This window comes from Pleurodeles waltl, chromosome 5, assembly GCF_031143425.1.
Source record: "Pleurodeles waltl isolate 20211129_DDA chromosome 5, aPleWal1.hap1.20221129, whole genome shotgun sequence".
In the NCBI taxonomy this organism is placed as follows: domain Eukaryota; kingdom Metazoa; phylum Chordata; class Amphibia; order Caudata; family Salamandridae; genus Pleurodeles; species Pleurodeles waltl.
The window spans coordinates 905,764,557-905,784,606 of NC_090444.1; the positions used below are offsets into that span (position 1 = coordinate 905,764,557).

The 20,050-nt window shown below is 41.4% G+C and overlaps 1 protein-coding gene across 3 annotated transcripts in view; it reads left to right on the forward strand.

Annotated features, from left to right (window-relative positions):
• TTC13 (tetratricopeptide repeat domain 13) overlaps positions 1–20,050 on the forward strand; it is an 815,569-nt gene that overhangs the window by 276,998 nt on the left and 518,521 nt on the right. For 2 of the 3 annotated variants that reach the window (XM_069235030.1, XM_069235031.1), the window contains exon 10: positions 15,833–15,980. In XM_069235030.1, the coding sequence (XP_069091131.1) occupies positions 15,833–15,980 (148 nt within the window). The remainder of the gene's footprint in view (positions 1–15,832; positions 15,981–20,050) is intronic. The other variant, XM_069235032.1, reaches the window with a different exon arrangement.

Below are 20,050 nucleotides of genomic sequence, written 5' to 3' on the forward strand. Positions count from 1 at the left end.
GTGCACCTATCTGTAGTCATCTAGCCCTGTCAGCTGATTCTTGACAACATCATCTTAGTATTGGGCAAATATCTTCTTTTTAGTAATCCTGGTCTCCTTTTTTTGAAAATTCTGTTGTTTTGTTTGCCTGTTAGATGTGTTAAGAATAAAACAAAAGACGTTGTGAAGGCCAAAGTCTAAACTGCATTGAAAGAAAATAGTAATCAGCACAGGAAAACAATTCAAAGACAACTGTCATTTCAACTGACCAGAGCTCTCGCTAAGAAAGGTTCTTTTGGAACATAGTGCTAAGGTGGATTAAATATAAGACCAGTTATGTATCCCTTCTTTCAGTACACGACCATGGAACCTAGTCACATCAGAAACCTGTTACTTTCAGCTAAAACGTATCTAATGATTAGATGGCAGGATTGTCTCCTCGAAGAAGCTCAGGGCTTCCTTGAGAAGGTGTAATTTATAAATACAATACTGAACTCCTTATTCTCCCACAATTTTCCCACCTCTGAAATTCCCAGAACCGAAAATGAGGTTATGGTTTGCAAAATGGCAAAGTTTACACCATTGAATAACTTCACTTATGGGCTTACTGCAGTCATGAAACGTATCAAGCATATTAGAGGTCAGTAGCTACCGCAAACCAATATGAACTGACATTTATATTTGTTTATGAAATATATCACTAAATATCTCTACTATACATGTGTACAATAATGCTGTAATATGGTATATAATATATATGTGTGTGTGTGTGTGTGTGTGTATATATATATATATATATATATATATATATATATATATATATATATATATATATATATATTCACAATGATCCTTCCCCTAGGACACTGTGGTCCCCTGCCTGGGAGAGTGCGGTCATACCCTGGTGGGAGCAGTCTCAGCCTAAAAAGTGTGAAAAAGAAAACTGCCCTTTTGACCCGCATTGGTTCCCTCTCAATTTCTACACGTTTTTGGCCCTTCCCTCTCGCAGGCACTTGACCCACCTACACAAGTGAGGTATCATTTTTATCGATAAACTGAGGGGAATGCTAGATGGTAGCAAATTTGTGCCGTTTCGGTGATCCCACACAGAAATGTGAGGAAAATTATATTTTTATTTTAGCTAAATTTGATGTTTGCAGGGAATTCTGGGTAAGAAAAGGCTGGGGGAATCCATGCAAGCCACACCTCCCTGAACTCCCTCGGATGTCTAATTTTCAGAAATATCTGGGTTTGGTAGTTTTCCCTAGTTGGTTGCCAAGTCTGGCTCTGAAAACGTAGGTGCCCCCTTGCAAAAACAGGTAATTTTGTGATAAATAATGTTGAGGTCTCCACAGTACATTTTGTGCCCTTCCCTGTCGCAAGCACTAGGCCTATCCACACAAGTGAGGTACCATTTTTATCGGGAGACTTGGGGAAATGCTGGGAGGATGGAGGTTTGTGGCTCCCCTCCGATAGCAGAACTTTCCATCACAGAAATGTGAGGAAAAAAGTGTTTTTTAGACAAATTTTGAGGTTTTCAAGGGATTCTGGGTAGCACAAGTCACCTCATCTTGGATTCCTCTGGGTGTCAAGTTTTTAAAAATGTACAGGTTTGCGAGAATTTACTAGGTGCCATCGGAGCTAGGGCCCAAAATCCCTAGTTAGTCAAATTGAAAGAAAAAAAAAAAAAGTCAGTTTTGGATGGAAAAATGTGATGTGTCCACATTGCGTTTTCGGCTGTTTCGTGTCGCGGGCACTCGGCCTATCCACACAAGTGAGGTACCATTTTATCGGGAGACTTAGGTAATGCTGGGAAGAAGGACGTTTGTGGCTCCTCTCAGATTCCAGAACTTTCCATCACAAAAATGTGAGGGAAATGTGTTTTTTAGACAGAACCTGGTGAGAGCCACACACGTCACCCCATCCTGGATTCCCCTCGGTGTCTGTTTTTTAAAAATGTAGAGGTTTGCTTGGTTTACCTAGGTGCCGGCTGAGCTAGGGCCCAAAATCCACAGCTATGCACATTGCAAAAAAAAGGGTCAGTTTTGGATGGAAAAATGTGAGGTGTCCTTGTTGTGTTTTGAGCCGTTTTGTGTCACAGACACTAGGCCTACCACACAAGTGAGGTACCATTTTTATTGGGAGACATGGGGGGAATGCTGAGTGGAAACATGTTTGTGGCTCCCCTCAGAGTCCAGACCTTCCATCAGAGAAATGTGAGGAAAATGTGTTTGGTTAGGTAAATGTAGAGGTTTACAGGGGATCCTAGGTGACAAAACCCAGTGAGAACTACACAAGTCACCACATCCTGGATTTCCCCAGGTGTCTAGTTTAAAAAAAAGTGGTTTGCTAGGTTTCCCTAGGTGCCAGCTGAGCTAGGGCCCAAAATCCACAGCTGGGCACATTGCGAAGAAAAGGGTCAGTTTAGAGAGGAAAAATGTGCTGTGTCCACTTTGCGTTTTGGACTGTTTCCCGTCGCGTGCACTAGGCCTACCCACACAAGTGAGGTGCCATTCTTATTGGGAGACATAGGGGAACACAGAATAGTAGACCAAGTGTTATTACCAATTGTCTTTATCTGTATTTGTGCTTTCCTAATGTAGGACCATGTGTAAGAAAGAAGTCATTTTGAGGAATGCCCTCTGTTTCATTTGCTAGTATGGGTACCCACAAATTCAGAGATGCACAAATAACTACTGCTTCTAAACTCTATATCTTGTGCTCATTCCACAAATATATAGGTTTCCTTGATACCTATTTTTCACTTTTGATATTTTACCATGTGAATTGCTGTATACCCGGTACACAATGAAAAACCATTGCAAGATGCAGCTCAGTTATCGGCTCTGGGTAGCTTGGGTTCACGGAAAACCCACAAGCCACATATATCCTTGGAACCAGAAGGTCCAAGTTAACTTAACAATATATTGTTTTTAAAAATCTGCCATACTAAGAAAAAGTTGCAGGTGAAAACCTGACATGAATAGCTCTTTTTCAGCTCAATTTTAATATTTGTTTTATGTCAAGAGTTACATTCTATAGGAAAACCTTGAAGGGTCTACACAAATGATCCCTTGCTGAATGCAGAATTTTGCCTGCTTTTCAGAAGTGTATACATTTCTGGGATCCACCATTGGTTTCACACTCATTTCTGTCACTAACTGGAAAGAGGTTGAAAGCACAAACAATAGGAAAAATATGGTATGTCCCAGTAAAATGCCATAACTGTTGAAAAAATTGATTTTCTCATTCTAATCTGCCTGTTTCTGAAGGCTGGGAAGATAGTGTTTTTATCACTGCAAACTCTTTGTTGATGGCATTTGCAGGGAATAACAGATGCTTTCTTCTGTAGCACTTTTTTCCCGTTTTCTCCAAAAAAACCAAAATGTAGCTAAACCCTGAGTACCTTTAGAATTCACAGGATGCTGGAAAAAGGACACAAATTTGACATGGGTAGCATATGTGGAAAAAAAGGTTTTGGGTGCCTAAGTGCAAACTAACCCAAATAGCCAAAAAATGGCTTCACACAGGAGGGGGCAAAGGCTTAGCATCGAAGGGGTTAAGCAACTGGGGAAATTGAATCAGTGTGGATACTGGACCAACGTGGGGCAGGAGATGGGAATGTTTAAGCCACATGCGGTGGGTGGGATTTAGACGTAAGCAGCATGGAGAAGGCTGGGAGGGAGGTGTAAGCAACACAGGGAAGGCTGCGAACTTAGAGGGCATTTGTAGGCAGAAGGAGCAATTGGGAGAGATGAGAGTGTGGGTGGGGGAAGCAACATAGAGGGATCTTGGAGGCAGTGTGGAAACGCACATTTGCAAGTGTGATGGGGCCCAAAGAGAAACACACGGGTGACAGAGAGCAACACAAATGCAGAGGGGGAGAAGTGCACAAGGGTGACACTCTTAAATACATGCATTCTCATAGAGTTCTTAACACACAAGAAAACAGTAGGGCTTGAAAACCAAGCGCCAGAAGCGGAGAGGCCAGCGCATCAAAGAAATGGAAAAGAGGCTATGCTCCATGGCAGGGACAAATACAAGATTGACAAGCTTGGACACAAATAGTAAGGTGTCAGGAAAGCCAACTAATGGTAAGCAATAGTTGGACACCCTGCCCCTTTGTGTTCTTGGTAACCCACACTATGCCTTCCCACATACAGCTCATGCCTTATCTAGTAGGCTGTACCTAAAAACGTGTGAGGTATAGAGAGGTTGGATCACTATAAGAGAACAATCATACTTTACAAATGTAGGTGGGTTCACACATTATATTCAAATATCCAGATGTGCCAGGTGTTACATATCACCTCTGACAGTAACATATTTATTGCACTTTACTTTATACCAGCTAGCAGAGGAAAATATGTATTTATGAAATGCTAAACATGAGCAATAAATAATTTAAAGAAAGTTATTACTGATGGTCTAAGACATGTTTTCTTTGTCAAATGTCTTTACTGCATTGTCTGCCTCGCTGCCTATATCTGAAGCCGTACAACTAAGAAGTACTGATTTCTCATACTTCAGCTGTGGACTTCTCTGCTGTCATCACCAGGATGATTCTGCCCAAGCCCCTTCTTACTACAGTATAGTTCTACAGATGCACACCCAGGCATCAAACGTATGACTCCAGAGCTTCAGTATTGAGACAGAGACTAGGGGAGAGAGTGAGCACAGGGTACTTGAGAAGAATACACTGTGGAAAGGAGAAGGGAAGAAGGTGCTGGATCAAAGAAAATGGATGGAGATGAGACAGGTTTATAGTAAATGAAGTAATAGATTAATAAAGTACAACTCATACTTCCTGGCGATGGATCCTGGGTTGAAAGCGAGGAAGCCTCAAAAGAAGGTGAAAGAAGCTACAAATTAAATAGGAATGTTTTTAATTGCTTCCTGTAAGTGGATTTTAGAGACGTGAGTCATAGATCAAGTTGGAGAGAATGACAATGTTTATATGCCAGAAAAACAAAATAGCATTCACCTCTGCAGGATCGGTTGGACCTTTAGGAGCAGATAAGATTAGAGCTCAAGAGATGAGGAGCATGATAAGGTTGATTCACCTTTTTAGTGTAAGTAGGGCCTCTACTGGAAAGTGTTTTAAACACGATAGAGAGGGCTTTGAAAATGCAGCTTTAGTTCATGGTGACCCATTGAAGCTCTTTTGTGTGAGCAGAGACATAATGCTGGGGAGGGAGGTTAAGAAGAATACTTGTCATGGAGTTCTGAATCACTTGAAGCTGATATGAGGTACCCTGGAAGTTTAGGAATTGCTACAATGTGCCCTGGATATGTGTAACATGCACAGCTATTTTTCTTGTGGAATCTGGATGTAGATGAGCTTTCCTAAGAGTTCTAAAAAGAGAAAGTAGGTGGCTGTTACTGAGGAGACTTGGGAGTCAAAAGGAAATTTTGATGGAATCTGACGCCCAAGCTCCAGGCATGCAGGGAGTGTAGTGGGGCTTGGCCGAGCTCTACCAACCACCACTGATGCGACCAAAAGAAGGGTTAACTTCCAAACAAAAGGATATCCATCTTGTTACTGGTCAGTTTAAGACAACTGTCATTCATCCATTGGCCACTGTTGACATGCAGGCACAGAAATGATCTTGAGTGTAAACCTAGTTGTCAAAGGCTGATATGATGAGTTGAATGCCATCGGCCTTGGAAATGATGTTAAAGCTGAACAGGCGGATAAGAGAGTTTAATGAAGAGGGTAGGGCTTAATGAGGATTCCCAGGTACACCTTGCATAGGGGCAGTGGAGGTGAAATGGAAGGTGGCAAGGAGACATACTCTGACATATTTCATAAAAAGAAGCTAGTTCAGAGCAGATCTGCTGATGTCTAACCTGAGAAGATAATTTATTAGAGTAGCGTGTGAAACCTTATTTAATGCTGCAGATTGGTCTAATAGTGTGCAAAGCAACAGATTCCTTTTGGTGAAGAATGGCTACAAGGAACAAATGGATATTTGAAACGGGAAGGATCCTGCCTATGATAGTGAGAAATTGTCCTTGGGCTGCAAGAAAATCTTTAATTTGTTGCATCACTAAGTATGGTAATAGTATGGAAATTAACATCTGGGAAGATGCATCTTGATGTTTAGGAAAGAACAAAATACTCAAACAGCAAATTTCCGTGTGGGCTGGGGCCAAGATTACCAGGGGCAGCAGACAATGAGAGATTCACAGGATGGGACACCCTGAGAATTGTTTTTGGGTAATTTAGCAACTAATACGGAAATTAAAACATTCATAACTCCACAAGAAGAGTTTGAATCATTACATACTAAAGGTTATCACTATTTACAGCTTAGGCATACCCTGCTGGCATATTGATATTGAAGACATCCCAGAATTTAGTCCTCTCAAGGCAAAAGTCAGAATGGCCCTTCTCCCTGATAAAGAAGATATCAAAATGATAACACTGATAATTAACACTCTGGCTATAGACCCAGAAGACAATGGTGCTAAGGAGGCAGATGTGAGACAGACGGATGATACAGAGTGACAGGTTTCATTGATGGAACCTCGAGAGATAAGAATTTTGGCTCGTTATAGACTACTGCATGTTAAGTATATAGACAGGCTTTATTGTACAAGACAGACATTGCGGAGACTAGGCAGAGAACAATTCCCTTGTGCACAATATGTCAAGAATAAATATATTATCTTCTGCTCTCAGCTTGGAATTGTGGGTTACTGTAAAGGTACTATAAAGTGATGGGAGAAATCTCATCTGAATGTCCAGTATAGTGTTACTCTCTTCCAAAAGTAGCATTGCTGAATATACTAGATGAGATTGAAATCAACAGTTACAAAAAGGTTTTGTAGGTGTAGAGTTGGTTGTTGCCAAAAGAGATTTGGACTGTGACCCTAGACCCCTGTAATTGCTAAAGGGAAAGGAGGTCTAGATTGCTGCAGGATCCTGGAAAAAAACAGATCTACGGAATAAGTGGATGTTCCAAGAAACATGAACCTGTATGGGGTATATGAGTAGATATGTTTGAAACTCCGAATAATGATTATATCCCTGTTGAGTGAAAGTATGTGAGAGTTGTCATCCTAAGTCACATTTGACTTTAAGTGATGAATATTGAGGTACAACGCCATTTGATTGTTTTTAATTTTACTTTTGTTCATATTTCAAAATGGCAATAAAATGGTTTATAAAAATGGATCTGTGGTCTTCCCTAACGGCCAGCAATGCTACTGCAGTACTACATTGAGGGCAACATCCTGATTTGGTATTGTAAAGTAGAGCATTTGATTAGAAGGAAATGAACAAGTTGGGTACTGACATGTTTTTTCAATAGTTTTTGCCTGTATTGAGAAAAGGGATATGGGACAGTAGTTACATATAGTGTTGGGGTAAGCAGTGGATTTTTAATTGGAGAAAGTACAACACGTTGCTTCTAAAATTGAACAGACCATTGTGAATGTAAGGGAAAAGTTCAAACTAATGAGGGTAGGACTAACTACTTCAGTGCTTAGTCCAAAAATATGAGGAGAGTAGGAATCAACAGGCAGTCCCAATTTGACAGACAGAAAGGCAGATTGAGTCTTAGCAGTGGTAATTGGAGCAAAGTCAGTGAGCGATGGTCCAGAAGGGGCTGTAGTAACCATAGCACATGAAGTTAGTGAGTCCAGAGATGGCTAAGCTGGAAACTTTCAGGGATGGAAACTTTCAGGAACTTAAGAGATTTTGTTAGCATTAGGCTAATTCCTTGCACAGCTTATTGTAAGAAGCCACCTTTTGGCTGAGCGTGGTAGGATTCATTAAAGATCGATCAAAAAGCACATTTTCCAGTGTAGATATGTTCAACGTGTCAATGATTTCTGTACAGGGAGCAGTTTGAGAACAGTGGATTTGTCATTGATAGTTTTTCATAGAAGCTTTGTAAGCCTTTTTAGCGTTTTCATCATAGAGAAACCGCCATTTGCATTGAAGTGTATTGCATTGACATTTGGCTAAGATAAGAAATTCAGTGACCCAGGCATGGATAAGTTTCAGAGAAATGAACAAGTCTAAAGCAGATGTGATCCACCTGTTCAAATTAGCTGCCACATTTTCAGCATCAGATGTAAGGGTCATAGAAGCTTAGTCTAGTGCTTTAGCAAAATTATCCGTATCGATCTTTGACAAAGTTGAAGGGCACTTAGAAGAATGAACATTGGAGGTAACAGAATGAATGTAAGAAATCGAGAACAGTACTGCAAAATGATCAGTCAAGTCTTAGGAAGGGGGCGGAGACCAATAACTGTTTAGAAGGTATAAAAATGGGATCCAGGGTGTGGCCTGCCCTTTGTGTGGGTGACGATACTCTATGGGAGAGTTGCAAAGCATTTAAGGTCAGGAAAGCTCTGTAAAGTTTGGATGAGTCATAGTGTCTACTTGAATGTACGTGAATGTTTAAATCAACCAAGATAGAGAAATTAGAAAATTTGAGAAGAAAAGGGGAAGACGTTTCCGCTAATAAGTTGGTAAAAGTTCCTAAAAGTCTAGTTGAACGATGGATTGGGGCACCAGAAAAAGAGATAGTGACTGTTAGATTAGACGAAACAACATATTTTTTTCCTCCTGGCAGGTTTATATTTTTGCTCAGGAAACAAGTGAGACTGGAGCAGTGTTCAGTAGCTAAACCGCTGGTGAGCTCTGGAATAGTCATGTGGGATAGCCGGGGCAAAACTATGCCCTGAAATATCTTCCAACCACGTTTCTGCTAGAACATTGTATCAGGTCTGTAAGTGTGAATAAACTCGAAGATGTTAAGGCTATGTTTAGGAAGAGATCTTGTGTTGACCAATAACATGTTGGTCATGGTGCTAGAAAGACTTGTGCTGTTTGGTTCCACCGGGGAAGTGGTAGACGATTGATTGACATTATTTCATTTAATAATATAGCCGCAGGCATGGCAAGATGCTGTTGAATAAGGAGAGTGACGTCAGAGTAAATCCTTAATGGAGTGAGAGATGATGGGAATTGGGCAGCTGGCCTTGCCTTTGATGCACGAATGTTCAACAGTCTTTAATGAAGGCTGCCATGTCCGGAGTCATGGCCAGGCCAGAGAGCGTTGCAGAAGCAGGTCGGGATATGAAACGAGTGGGATAGATACAAGATCAAACTGGAGCCCAGCTACTCCTTTGTCATTGTCGTAAGCTCTCTTATCTGTGAGCACCACTGGGAAAATAAAGCAAGAGAAGTGGAAGGAAAAGGTGCAAGTAACTGTATATAAATTCATCTTTAAAAAGTGTTAGTTTTAGCAAGCTGCTGCAGTAAGGTTATGAGGAGAAAGAGGGACTGTAGAAGCAAGTGTGGAAGAGAAACACTAAAGGGAGATCAAGCAAAAAAGTGATACTATGGAGAAACGAGGTAATAAACATTGGAGAGCGGGATAAAAAGATGGAAATTAGATACACGAGAAAGAAACCATGAGAAAGATGGAGCAGTGCTGGAGAAATGAGAGAAAGTGATGTTAAGAGAGAGAGAGAGACACACCGGAAGATAAAAAGAAAGATACACTGGCGAGAAGATGAAGAAAGATGTTACAAATGGTGAACAAAGAGGCAGGCAGGTTGTAGAGAGGGTGCAGAAATTATAAATAGTAAGAGGAAAAGACCTAGAAAATTAGAAATACTCCTAGCAGAGGAGGATTGAAAGGGCCGCAAGACTAGAGGTAGGAGAAGGACAAAAACACATTGGAGAGGAAAGAAGCAATGCAAAGAAATGAGGAACGCTATTAGGAAAAAGAGGAGAATAAGCAGATGGTGGACGAATAGAAGAGAATAAAAAAAGACTGACTAGAGGAGCAGAAAGAGAGATACTAGACCGAGATGCAGAGGAAAGAGACACCAGGGAGCTAAATAAAAAGGGGCAGCCACCAAAAGGAGGAGAATGAAAATAGGAAGTACACTGAAAACAGGAAACAATAGAGACAATGTAAAAAATAAAAAATAAAACAGGAAAGGAGGAAATGCTCAGATTGGTGAGTGTGAAAGAGAGGCAGGTAGAGACTGTTTAGGAGAAACAATAGGTATGAAAGAAGTACTTAAAAAGAGGAAAAGTTAAAAGGTTGGGAGAAAATAGACAAGATGAGGAGTCTGCGAGAGAGATAGACAACAGATCCTGAAGGCAAGTGAGTAACTGAGAGTAAATACAAGAAGAAGTAAGGAAAAAAGCTTTGCTCTCTGAGTGTGTTAATTGAGGGCAAGAGAAAAAAAAGTGGATCACGTATTGGAAAGAGAAAATATATAGAACACTGTTGAGTAAGAAGAGAAAAGACCAGGCAAACGAGACCTAGAATGAAAAACGGACCATTATCAATGAAGAGAAGAGAGAATAGGCACTGAGGAGACAGTGACAGGCCATATTGTTAAAAGCTAGAACTGTAAAATAAATTAGATAAGGCATGGAGAGCATGAGAGAGCATGTTGACAAGGGAAAGAATACACTGAAAGCACAATAGAAAGTGCTGAGGAGAATTGGCTGTGCTCGGGGAAACATGGGGTCCTGAGAAGAATGCTAGGGATCTTTGATAAAGGATCAGAAAAGGAGCACTGGAATTAGCCTGCATTAAAGGTGAAAGAAAAGGAACAATGGCGTGGCGAGAAGCCAAAAACAGGCTGCACTGATGAGAGACAAAACTGTGAATAAGCGAGGGAACACTAAAGATGAAAAAGGAGAACAATGAGGGAAGTAGTGAGAGAACAGACACTAGGAAGCATATAGAAAAAAATAGTAGGTTAATTCAGGAGCAAAGTAGAGGAATCTCTGAAGACTACAAAGAGAAAAGCGAGGGCAGATAATGCATTAGGATTGTTGAGGCATCACAAGAGTATGCACAGGACAGAAGAGAACAACCACTCTTTTTAACAGTCAATCGTTAGGTCATATATTTTATTTTTTAAGTGGAACTAGAGTCATCTGATGGAAATAATTGCCCAGAAGGCACGTCTTTGGAATCTTTGGTGCACAACACGTGCAAGGCAGGTGAATCTAACCGTCTATATACTGGGCAAAAGGTCATCCAAAGTATGCTAAGTAGGCAATAATCCATAGTGTTCTTTATTGGGTGATGTCCTTGGAAAATGTAAGTCCACTTGAAGAACATCCATAAGCTGGTAGGTACGAGGGGAGCCTCTGCGTCAGTGTTCACTCATCTCTAATGCTGCACTTTTGCTGCTGATTGTCTTGTGCAAGCATGTTACACAAGCATTTGCCCAGGTTGTATGCATAGGTAAGGAGGTGTTAATTTGTGTGTGTTATATGCAGTATTTGGGATTATTAGAATATTTCGATATTTATAGCGCAAACGACGTGGGTAGCTTATAAAATAACCAATATTACATGTATATATGCACCAGTCTTAGTTGGTAGAAACTGTCACTGATAGGGGTCAAACCTAAGACATAAAATTGAAAACTTACACATTTGCAAGCTGAAAGCATGGAATGCCACTCATAGGCAAAAGGACATCTTGGGAGCTCTGACTATACGTCTGTGCTCTACTTGTCAACCACACACCTGATCCCAGGATGCTGAAAACAGACCAAATAGCACTTACCTTTGAAAGAGCAGCAAGTCTTGGTTTACCAGTGAACACTTACTATTCAGGTACAATTTACTATTAGCTATTACAGACTCAATACAGAGTAAAAGTATCCAGGGCTTTGGCAATCAAACTAATTGATTATGGCAACATTGTATGCACTGGCTCTCTGAAGACGCACATAGCTGCACGGTAGAGAATGCAGATGCAGATTCCTTGGCTCAGTCTCAGCCGCAGAAGATGAAGCTCTCTGTATCAAACCACTTCTCTGGCTCCGGGTGGAATCAAGAATCATATTCTAGGTCCTCAGTACCAAGCACAAGTCCTGCTCTGGTTAGAGCCCCGGGATGCTTAGAAAAACTGGAATCTCATTATACTCTTGCTAGATGTCTTATCAGCCAAGCCTAACGTGATTTCATGCGGCTCAAACGTGCAAGCAGGTCTTTGGGGGTGCAAGCGTCCCCTTCCTGAAGGTAGAAATCATCTACTGCATTTCTGAAAACTGTTACTAGAGTTGTCACACTGACATTTTATTAAGAACTTCATTAAATTGTCCAGTCTGAACAATACTGGGCACCGCCTTGAATATGGCTATACTGTACCCCACCAGGCTTCAAGTAATTGTGCTGTTCATCTTTAGCAATTTCTATGTATTTCGAGCCATTTGAAGTCACTGTATAGTGACATTAAAGCGCTCGACAAAAAAAGTGTAAATTAAGATGAAAGTTACGGAATTGCGTCTCAACTATCCTGGCAACGCAAGAGAATAAGTAATACCCAGACTGAAGGTCTGAGCCACAGAAAACATGCTGGTAGAAGGGAGATGACTTTGAAGATTCTCATGGAAGGTAAGTGTTAAAATGGGCTCTTTGGTTGGCAGTCAGGCTACTCCCTGTCCAAGCAAGGACCCTCATTCTAGTCAGGGTAAAGGAGAAACACACCCGGTTAACACCCGCTCACCCCCTTGGTAGCTTGGCATGAACAGAAAGGCTTAACCCAGAGACAATGTGTAAAGTATTTGTACCAGCACACACAGTAATACAGTGAAAACACTACAAAATGACTCAACACCAGGTTAGAACAATAGTCAATTATTATCTGAACAAAACAAGACCAAAACGACAAAAGTCCAACAAATAGATGTCAAGTTAAGATTAAACACAAAATTAGCGCTTATAAACACAAATGCTTTGATTAGGTTATATCACAGCGTTGTGACGGAGTCATTCCCAACAATCCGACGCCAATGACGCCTGTCACGGAGTCACCCAGACCCCCAGGTACAGTACCTTGTGAAAAATGAGGAAATCAAGCCGGTGCACAGTCTGGGATTGGGGCGTCGCTGGATCCAAGGCGGTGGTGGTTCCGGTGCTGCAGAGCGAAGAACCGGAGGCGTCATGAGAAGGCATCCGGTCCTTGCTGTGGAGCGGAGGCGGTGAGGCAGCGTCAGTGCAAAATGTTGGATCCGCGCACTTCCGGTGATGTCAGGTGGTCACGACGTGGTGCGGCGACTTCCACGGAGTTGCAGACTTTACCGAGGCTGCAGGGGTGTGGGGCCTGTGAGGTCGTCCCACTCCAGCGAGGACCACAGCTTCGGTTGCAGGTGGCAGATTTGGCAGCGGCGTTGGTCCGGAGGTGTCTGAAGTCGGTTTTCTTGGATCTTCTTGGTTGCCCACCAGCTCCTCCTTTCAAGGGCCCAGGGACTGGATTAGGCACCACTTGGCAGAGAGTCTAGGTGCTGGCAGAGAAAGTCTTTGATGGCCCTGAGACTTCAGAACAGGGAGCAAGCTCAGTCCAAGGCCTTGGATATTCTTCTCAAGCAGGAATATACCACAAAGTCCAGCCTTTGTCCCCTTTTTGACATGCAGAAGCAGCAACTGTAGAATAGCCCGACCAAGCATAGTCACAGGCAGGGGCAGCACTTCTATTCAGCTCTTCTCTTCAGCTCTTCTCCTTGGCAGAGGTTCCTCCTGAATCCAGAAGTGATCTAAAAGACTGGGGTTTTGTGTCCACTACTTATACCCCTTACTGCCTTTGAAGTAGGCAAACTTAAAAGGAAAGTCTCTGTTCACAAGCTCCTGTCTTGCCCATGCCAGGCCCCAGACACTCCAGGGGGTTGAGACTGCATTGTGTAAGGGCAGGCACAGCCCATTCAGGTGTAAGTGACCACTCATCCCTCCACTCCAGCTCAGATGGCTCATCAGGATTTGCAGGCTACACCCCAGCTCCCTTTGTGTCACTGTCTAGAGGAGATTCACATACAGCCCAACTGTCAGTCTGACCCAGACAGGGAATCCACAAACAGGAAGAGTCACAGAATGGTTTAAGCAAGAAAATGCCTACTTTCTAAAAGTGGCATTTTCAAACTAACGATCTAAAAATCAACTTCACTAACAGATGTGTTTTTAAATTGTGAGTTCAGAGACACCAAACTTCCCATGTCTATCTGCTCTCAAAGAATAACTAAATTTTAAGGATATTTAAAGGCAGCCCCTATGTTAACCTGTGAGAGGAATAGGCCTTTCAACAGTGAAAACCGAATGTAGCATTATTTCACAGTTAGGACATGTAAAACACATCAGTACATGTCCCACACTTAACATACACTGCACCCTGCCCATGGGTAGGGTGCAGTGCCTACCTTAGGGGTGCATTACACATATAAAAAGGGAAGGTTTAGGCCTGGCAAGTGGGTACACTTGCCAAGTCGAATTGGCAGTTTAAAGCTGCTCACACAGACACTGAAGTGGCAGGTCTGAACCATGTTTACAGGGCTACTAATGTGGGTGGCACAACCAGTGCTGCAGGCCCTCTAGTAGCATTTGATTTACAGGCCCTGGGCAACTCTAGTGCACATTACTAGGGACTTAGTAGTAAATCAAATATGCCAATCATGGAAAAGCCAATTACACATATAATTTACACAGGAGCGCTTGCACTCTAGCACTGGTCAGCAGTGGTAAAGTGCCTAGAGTATCAAAAGCAGCAAAAACAGAGTCCAGCACACAGTCAAACCATGGGAATCAGAGGCAAAAAAGACAGGGGAGACCCTACCAGGTCTAACAGTAAGTCACACAACCGATAATGTTGCAGGTTAAACCAGTTCTGTGTCACACTGACGTTTATGGTGCCACTGTTCTTACTGCTGTAAAAGGATTCAATGTGTTTGCTGGTTTGGCTGTGGTTCATACTTTGGCCTAACATCTTGGTCTGTATCTCCTTGAGAGTTGAGAGTATGTGTCATGTTGGAAAGAGAAACCTAAACCACCCCCAACCCTATGCACACCAAACAACAACTGCAGAAACTTCCAAAATCTTGCCTTGCCCCACAGCATACTAACAACTGCAACCTACCTGAGGAGGTAACTTCCCCCTGCTGCAGTCCTGGAATCACAGGCACATTTTCAGATTTGTCATTTGCATTCCAGTTCCCACAGCCTGAGCATGGAAGAGCTAAAAGTGTGAACAAGCATAAGTTACTAATCTTATGCAGCAGCTAAGCTATGGTTTGTTGTAAGTCAGCGTCACTCAGAGCAACCCATGGTTAATGGTCATTGCTTGAAAAGGAAAAGAAGGATGAGGTTGACAGAGGACGCGCATGAACAGTAGACCTGAAAATGCTATTTCTGACCACTTCACGTCTGTATTATTTTGTGGAGTGCCTACTATATTGCTGCATACTCACTTTTCTGAATGGAGGGTTTTCGAACCTATGGGTATGTTACTAAACAGGACAGTGCGTGGAATCCAGGTATATAAGTGACGACCTTCCTTATCACAGAGTATTGCACCAATGTTGATAGGTACTGGTGTTCTCCCTTTCAGATTAAAAAAGGTCAGGTACTCAATACCTATTTTAGTTCTGTTCATGAGAGTATCTGCTCATTTTAGACTTGGTGCAGAGTGAATAGAGTGTTCTCTCTATCCATGATGCCTAATTTCTGATTCAGTCTGTTGATTGCTTCTTTGCCCAGGCACAGCTTATCAGCTGAAAAATATGAAAAGCAGAACATATGCCTTGTCCCAAACATAGTTTGAGGTAAATGGACATAAGAGTAAGATCAGCATCTCCTCTTTTATCAGCTTGCACTTTCCATTCATGCTAGGAAATAAGTACATTAATTGCAATAATGGCAAGGAATGTTCGTAGTTTACATTTTGGGAAGCAGGGTTAACCTTTCTTAACTCTGTGCTCTAGAGGGTGCTGTGCAGGTAAAGATGAATGATTCATGATTTTTGAAGTTACATAGCATTCTGTTGTAATTGCATGTAGAATTCTAAAATATTCAGACGATTTTTGTCACCTACAGAGAACTTGGAAATTTTGATGCAGCAACAGAGAGCTTCCAGAAGGCTTTAATGCTGGACCAGAATCATGTCCAGACACTTCAACTCAGGGGAATGATGTTATATCACCACGGAAGCTTGCAGGAAGCACTGCAGAATTTCAAAGTATGTAAATCCTCCAATATTAACATTCTATCAGTCACTTCATCTTCATCAGCAGCAAAAGCCTGATAATGCCACACAAAGCTGGCGCTTTAGCAATTAAATCTGCATGGGATTACATGTGTTCCAAGACACAAACTTTCTTTTTAGATATGCGCTTTAAATGTTAGTTGTGTTGTTAGGTGACATTAGGATTAAAGGAAAGAAAAATAATCACATTTACATTATTGTATTTCTGCAGTAAACCGTGTAGATATCAGATAATGGAAATGTGTTTTCTTCCTGCGTACCACTAGGGAATGATTGTGCACGTTGTTTTCTTGATTGCAATACGAGTTTATTTTTTCTCCACAGGTGAGCTGCATTAGTCCTCTTTTGTTTTTTATATTTTGTAAATTGTAAACTCCTGTGGTTACATTTTTCGCTAGAAGGCATTTTGGTGTATGATTTTTCAACCTCTTGTTCAACAGTATTCAGTGTAGTGTAAATCCATCCTGTGGCGTAACCTTCAAACTAACGACTCAGTTACGAATTGCAAAATTTAAAGATGCGTGGGTGTGTTCTCTGCCCTCCCTAGCTCGCATTCTTTCTCTCGCTGGACTGATGATGTTGTCTCAAAGTCACATTTGAAGCCTTATTTCAATATGAGTCGCCTCTTTTATACCTGTGATGATGAGCGAGGGCATTTTACTCTCTGCAAAGGTCTTAAAATCTGGCTTTTTACGCAGTAGTCCCTTTTAGCAATATGAGGCTTTCCCCCAGGCCATATGTCCTTCTGCAGTGGCAAGATAACACTTATGGTGATTGTTGTGCTTGACAAATAGACCTATAGGTAGATAGATAACTCAGTCAAATGCTTTATAAACTTCTATTCCCATTACCGGTGCATTTTCCTTTTTAGTGTCCAACAGGGATTTTGTATCATTAGTATAAATCTCATATTGTCCCATCGCATGCTTTCCCTCATACAGCCTCTGATATGTACAAATAACATACAGAAAGAATTTGTCCAGTGTACTTACTATTTATTTGGTCATGATTCTAAAACGTGAGTTTAATTCAGAAATGAGTTTGAAGGATGGTGTGGCTTTGGGTCCTTCCATTGTTTGAGCCACATTCTCAGAATTAGCTCACCGGCCTTAAAGATTTTGTTAACATCATACAGAGTGCTGGGACCTGAGCTCCTTTGTTTTCCGTGAAATTCTGTAATCTGATATTTTCACTTCACAGGTTGGCAGCTTTTAATTACATTCTTTGAGTTCTTTGGGACTAAGGGCCGCATGTTGCAAATTTTAGATTTGCGACCCGCAAGTTGCGAGTCGCAAATCCGAATGTAGGATGGTGTCCATGACACCATCTGCGATTCGCAAGGGGGTCGCAAATGCACACCTCATGAACAATGCTTGAAAATGAGATGTATTACAAAAACAAAAAATGAAACGTTTACGTTTCATTTTTTCAGAGCAGGCAGTGGTCCGTAGGACCACTGCCTGCTCTGAAAGAATGTTTAAAGTGACATTCACAACGGGGAAGGGATCCCAAGAGGACCCCTTCCCTTTTGCGAATGGGTTAGCACTGAAGTAAGAAGTAGATGAAAAGGCCAAGTTTGTTAAGCAGAACTCCACATTTATTTTTTTAAGATGACAAGAGAAACTCCAGCCACTCCTGCTCTGCTCCTCCACCAACTGCCAAGTCCCCAACATTCCAGCAGTACCTTTGTTGGAGCAGGGGTAGCTGGAAAGTACCAAGTTACATATCTAATGTAAATAAAAAACGTAGATAGCAAAGATAACATGACCTAACTAATGTGATCAATTTTACATACGTTAATACATTAATACATTTTCTAAACACTATACCACACCATCTTTCCCCTTCAAACAAATAAATATATACATATATACATTACTTAATTTTGACAATCCTATTGAGATTCCACACACGTCCATCATCCAATTCAACAGCACCTCTGAAAGTTTTTATAATCTTAAAGATCCTACTAAAATGAGACTGCCCTCCACTTGTTCTTCCAGGTAACTTTACTTTAACCAAATCACCCACACCAAAGTGCAACTGTTTCACAGATGTCCTCACATCATACACCTGTTTCCTTTTCTCCTGACAAGACAAGTGTTTACTCACTGCCAGTTCTCTCCGACTTTCATAATTGAGTTGTTCTTTGGTATATCCCTTAACCCACGTAGGATTTACCACTGTGTGGGGAATACGCTTCTTAAACATGACAAATGGGGATTGGCCAGTGCTAGTGTGTGATGTAAACCTATATTCCTCAAACTTTTTCCTAATCATGAATTCCCAATCATACCCTAAGTGATTTGCCAGCTGGATGGTCTCCTTTAACGTTCTGTTAAAACGTTCCACCATGCCATTGGTTTCTGGATGATATAAGGCACTCTTTTTGTGTATAATTCCTCTTTTCCTCAAAAACTTACACAGAAGTTTAGACGTGAATTGAACACCATTATCCGTCAAGATAGATCTAGGATTACCCTCTCTACTAAATACATCTGTGAGAAATTCTACAACAGACAAAGAGGACACTTCAGTGGAGATCATGACTTCCGGCCATCTAGATAACTCATCCATGAGAACCACCACATATTTTGAATGAGATTTATGGTTTAACGGTCCTAAAATGTCAATGGAGACCGAATCCCACACTTCTCCAGGAATTTCTTTGAGTATCATAGGTTGTGTTCTGATTTTCAATGACTTGTCCGCAACATTACATTCCACACAATCTCGCACTTTCCTTTCAATGGATAAATCCATCCCTGGCCACCAATACACACACCTTAGCATTTCTTTAGTTTTGCAAATCCCATGATGACCACTGTGAGCAAGATCCATAATACGGTCACACAAATTACATGGAGGAATCAATCTCCCCTCTTAACACTATACCGTTTTGAACTGCCAATTCATGCCAAATTTTCCTATAACTCTCTCCTATGTTCTCCTTGTTGCTTAACACTTTTCCAGCAACAAGTAAGTCTCTGACGCGGGAAAGATCGGCATCATCACCCACTCCTTGTTTCCATTCATCCTCCGTGACACATCCATCAGTGACAGCGCAGACTTTAACCTCCTCGGCAACCCACCAAGAATCATCAGTGTTGTTATCCCACAAAACCTTATTCCTTAGTCTAGATAAACAGTCTGCAGCTTTATTCTCGCAACCCGGAACATACTTCACATCAAAATGGTAATCCTGTAGTCCAACTATCCACTTACAAATACGACCTGAAACATTATCCAACCCCTTCTTCTCGAAAATTTCACGTAGGGGTTTATGATCTGTGCATACCACAAACTTAGTTCCCCACAGAAATTGCTTAAATTTCCTTATCGCCCAGAAAATTGCTAAAGCCTCTTTCTCAATTGTAGAATATTTCTCTTTGCGCCACGTAAACTGCGTGACGCAAAAGCAATGGTATTGATCATATCACCATTAACTTGTCTCAAGACACAACCTAATCCTTTCTCAGATGTATCAGTGGTAATGGAGCAAGGTAACCCCTGTTGTAAGCTGTTAAGGGATTGCGCTGAAGATAAACCTATTTTTAAATCATCAAATTCTCTTTGACATTCGGAGTTCCAAATAAAGTCAGACCGGTTCTTAAGTAAGTTCCTAATAGCACAGGTTCTCTTAGCCAAATCAGGAACAAATCTAGCATAAAACTCCACCATCCCCAAGAAAGTCTGCACATCAGACTTAATTTCCGGCGCTGCAAGATTTACAATGGATTTTACTAGTTCCTCTCTCGGCTTTACGCCGTCAGCTGTAATCGTATGACCAAGGTAAGAGATCTCTGTTTTAAAAAATTTACATTTTCCTCCCTTTAGAGTTATACCTTTGCTTCGGAAAATTTTAAGCACATTCCTGACAGCCATTTTGTTTTGCTCAAGAGTATTCGAAAAAATAAGAACATCATCCTGAAAAAATTTCACAAATGGCAATTCCCCTAGTAACTCATGCATCATTCTTTGGAAAACGGAAGCTGCCGAACACAACCCAAACGGCATCCTGTTGAATTTGTAAACACCAAAAG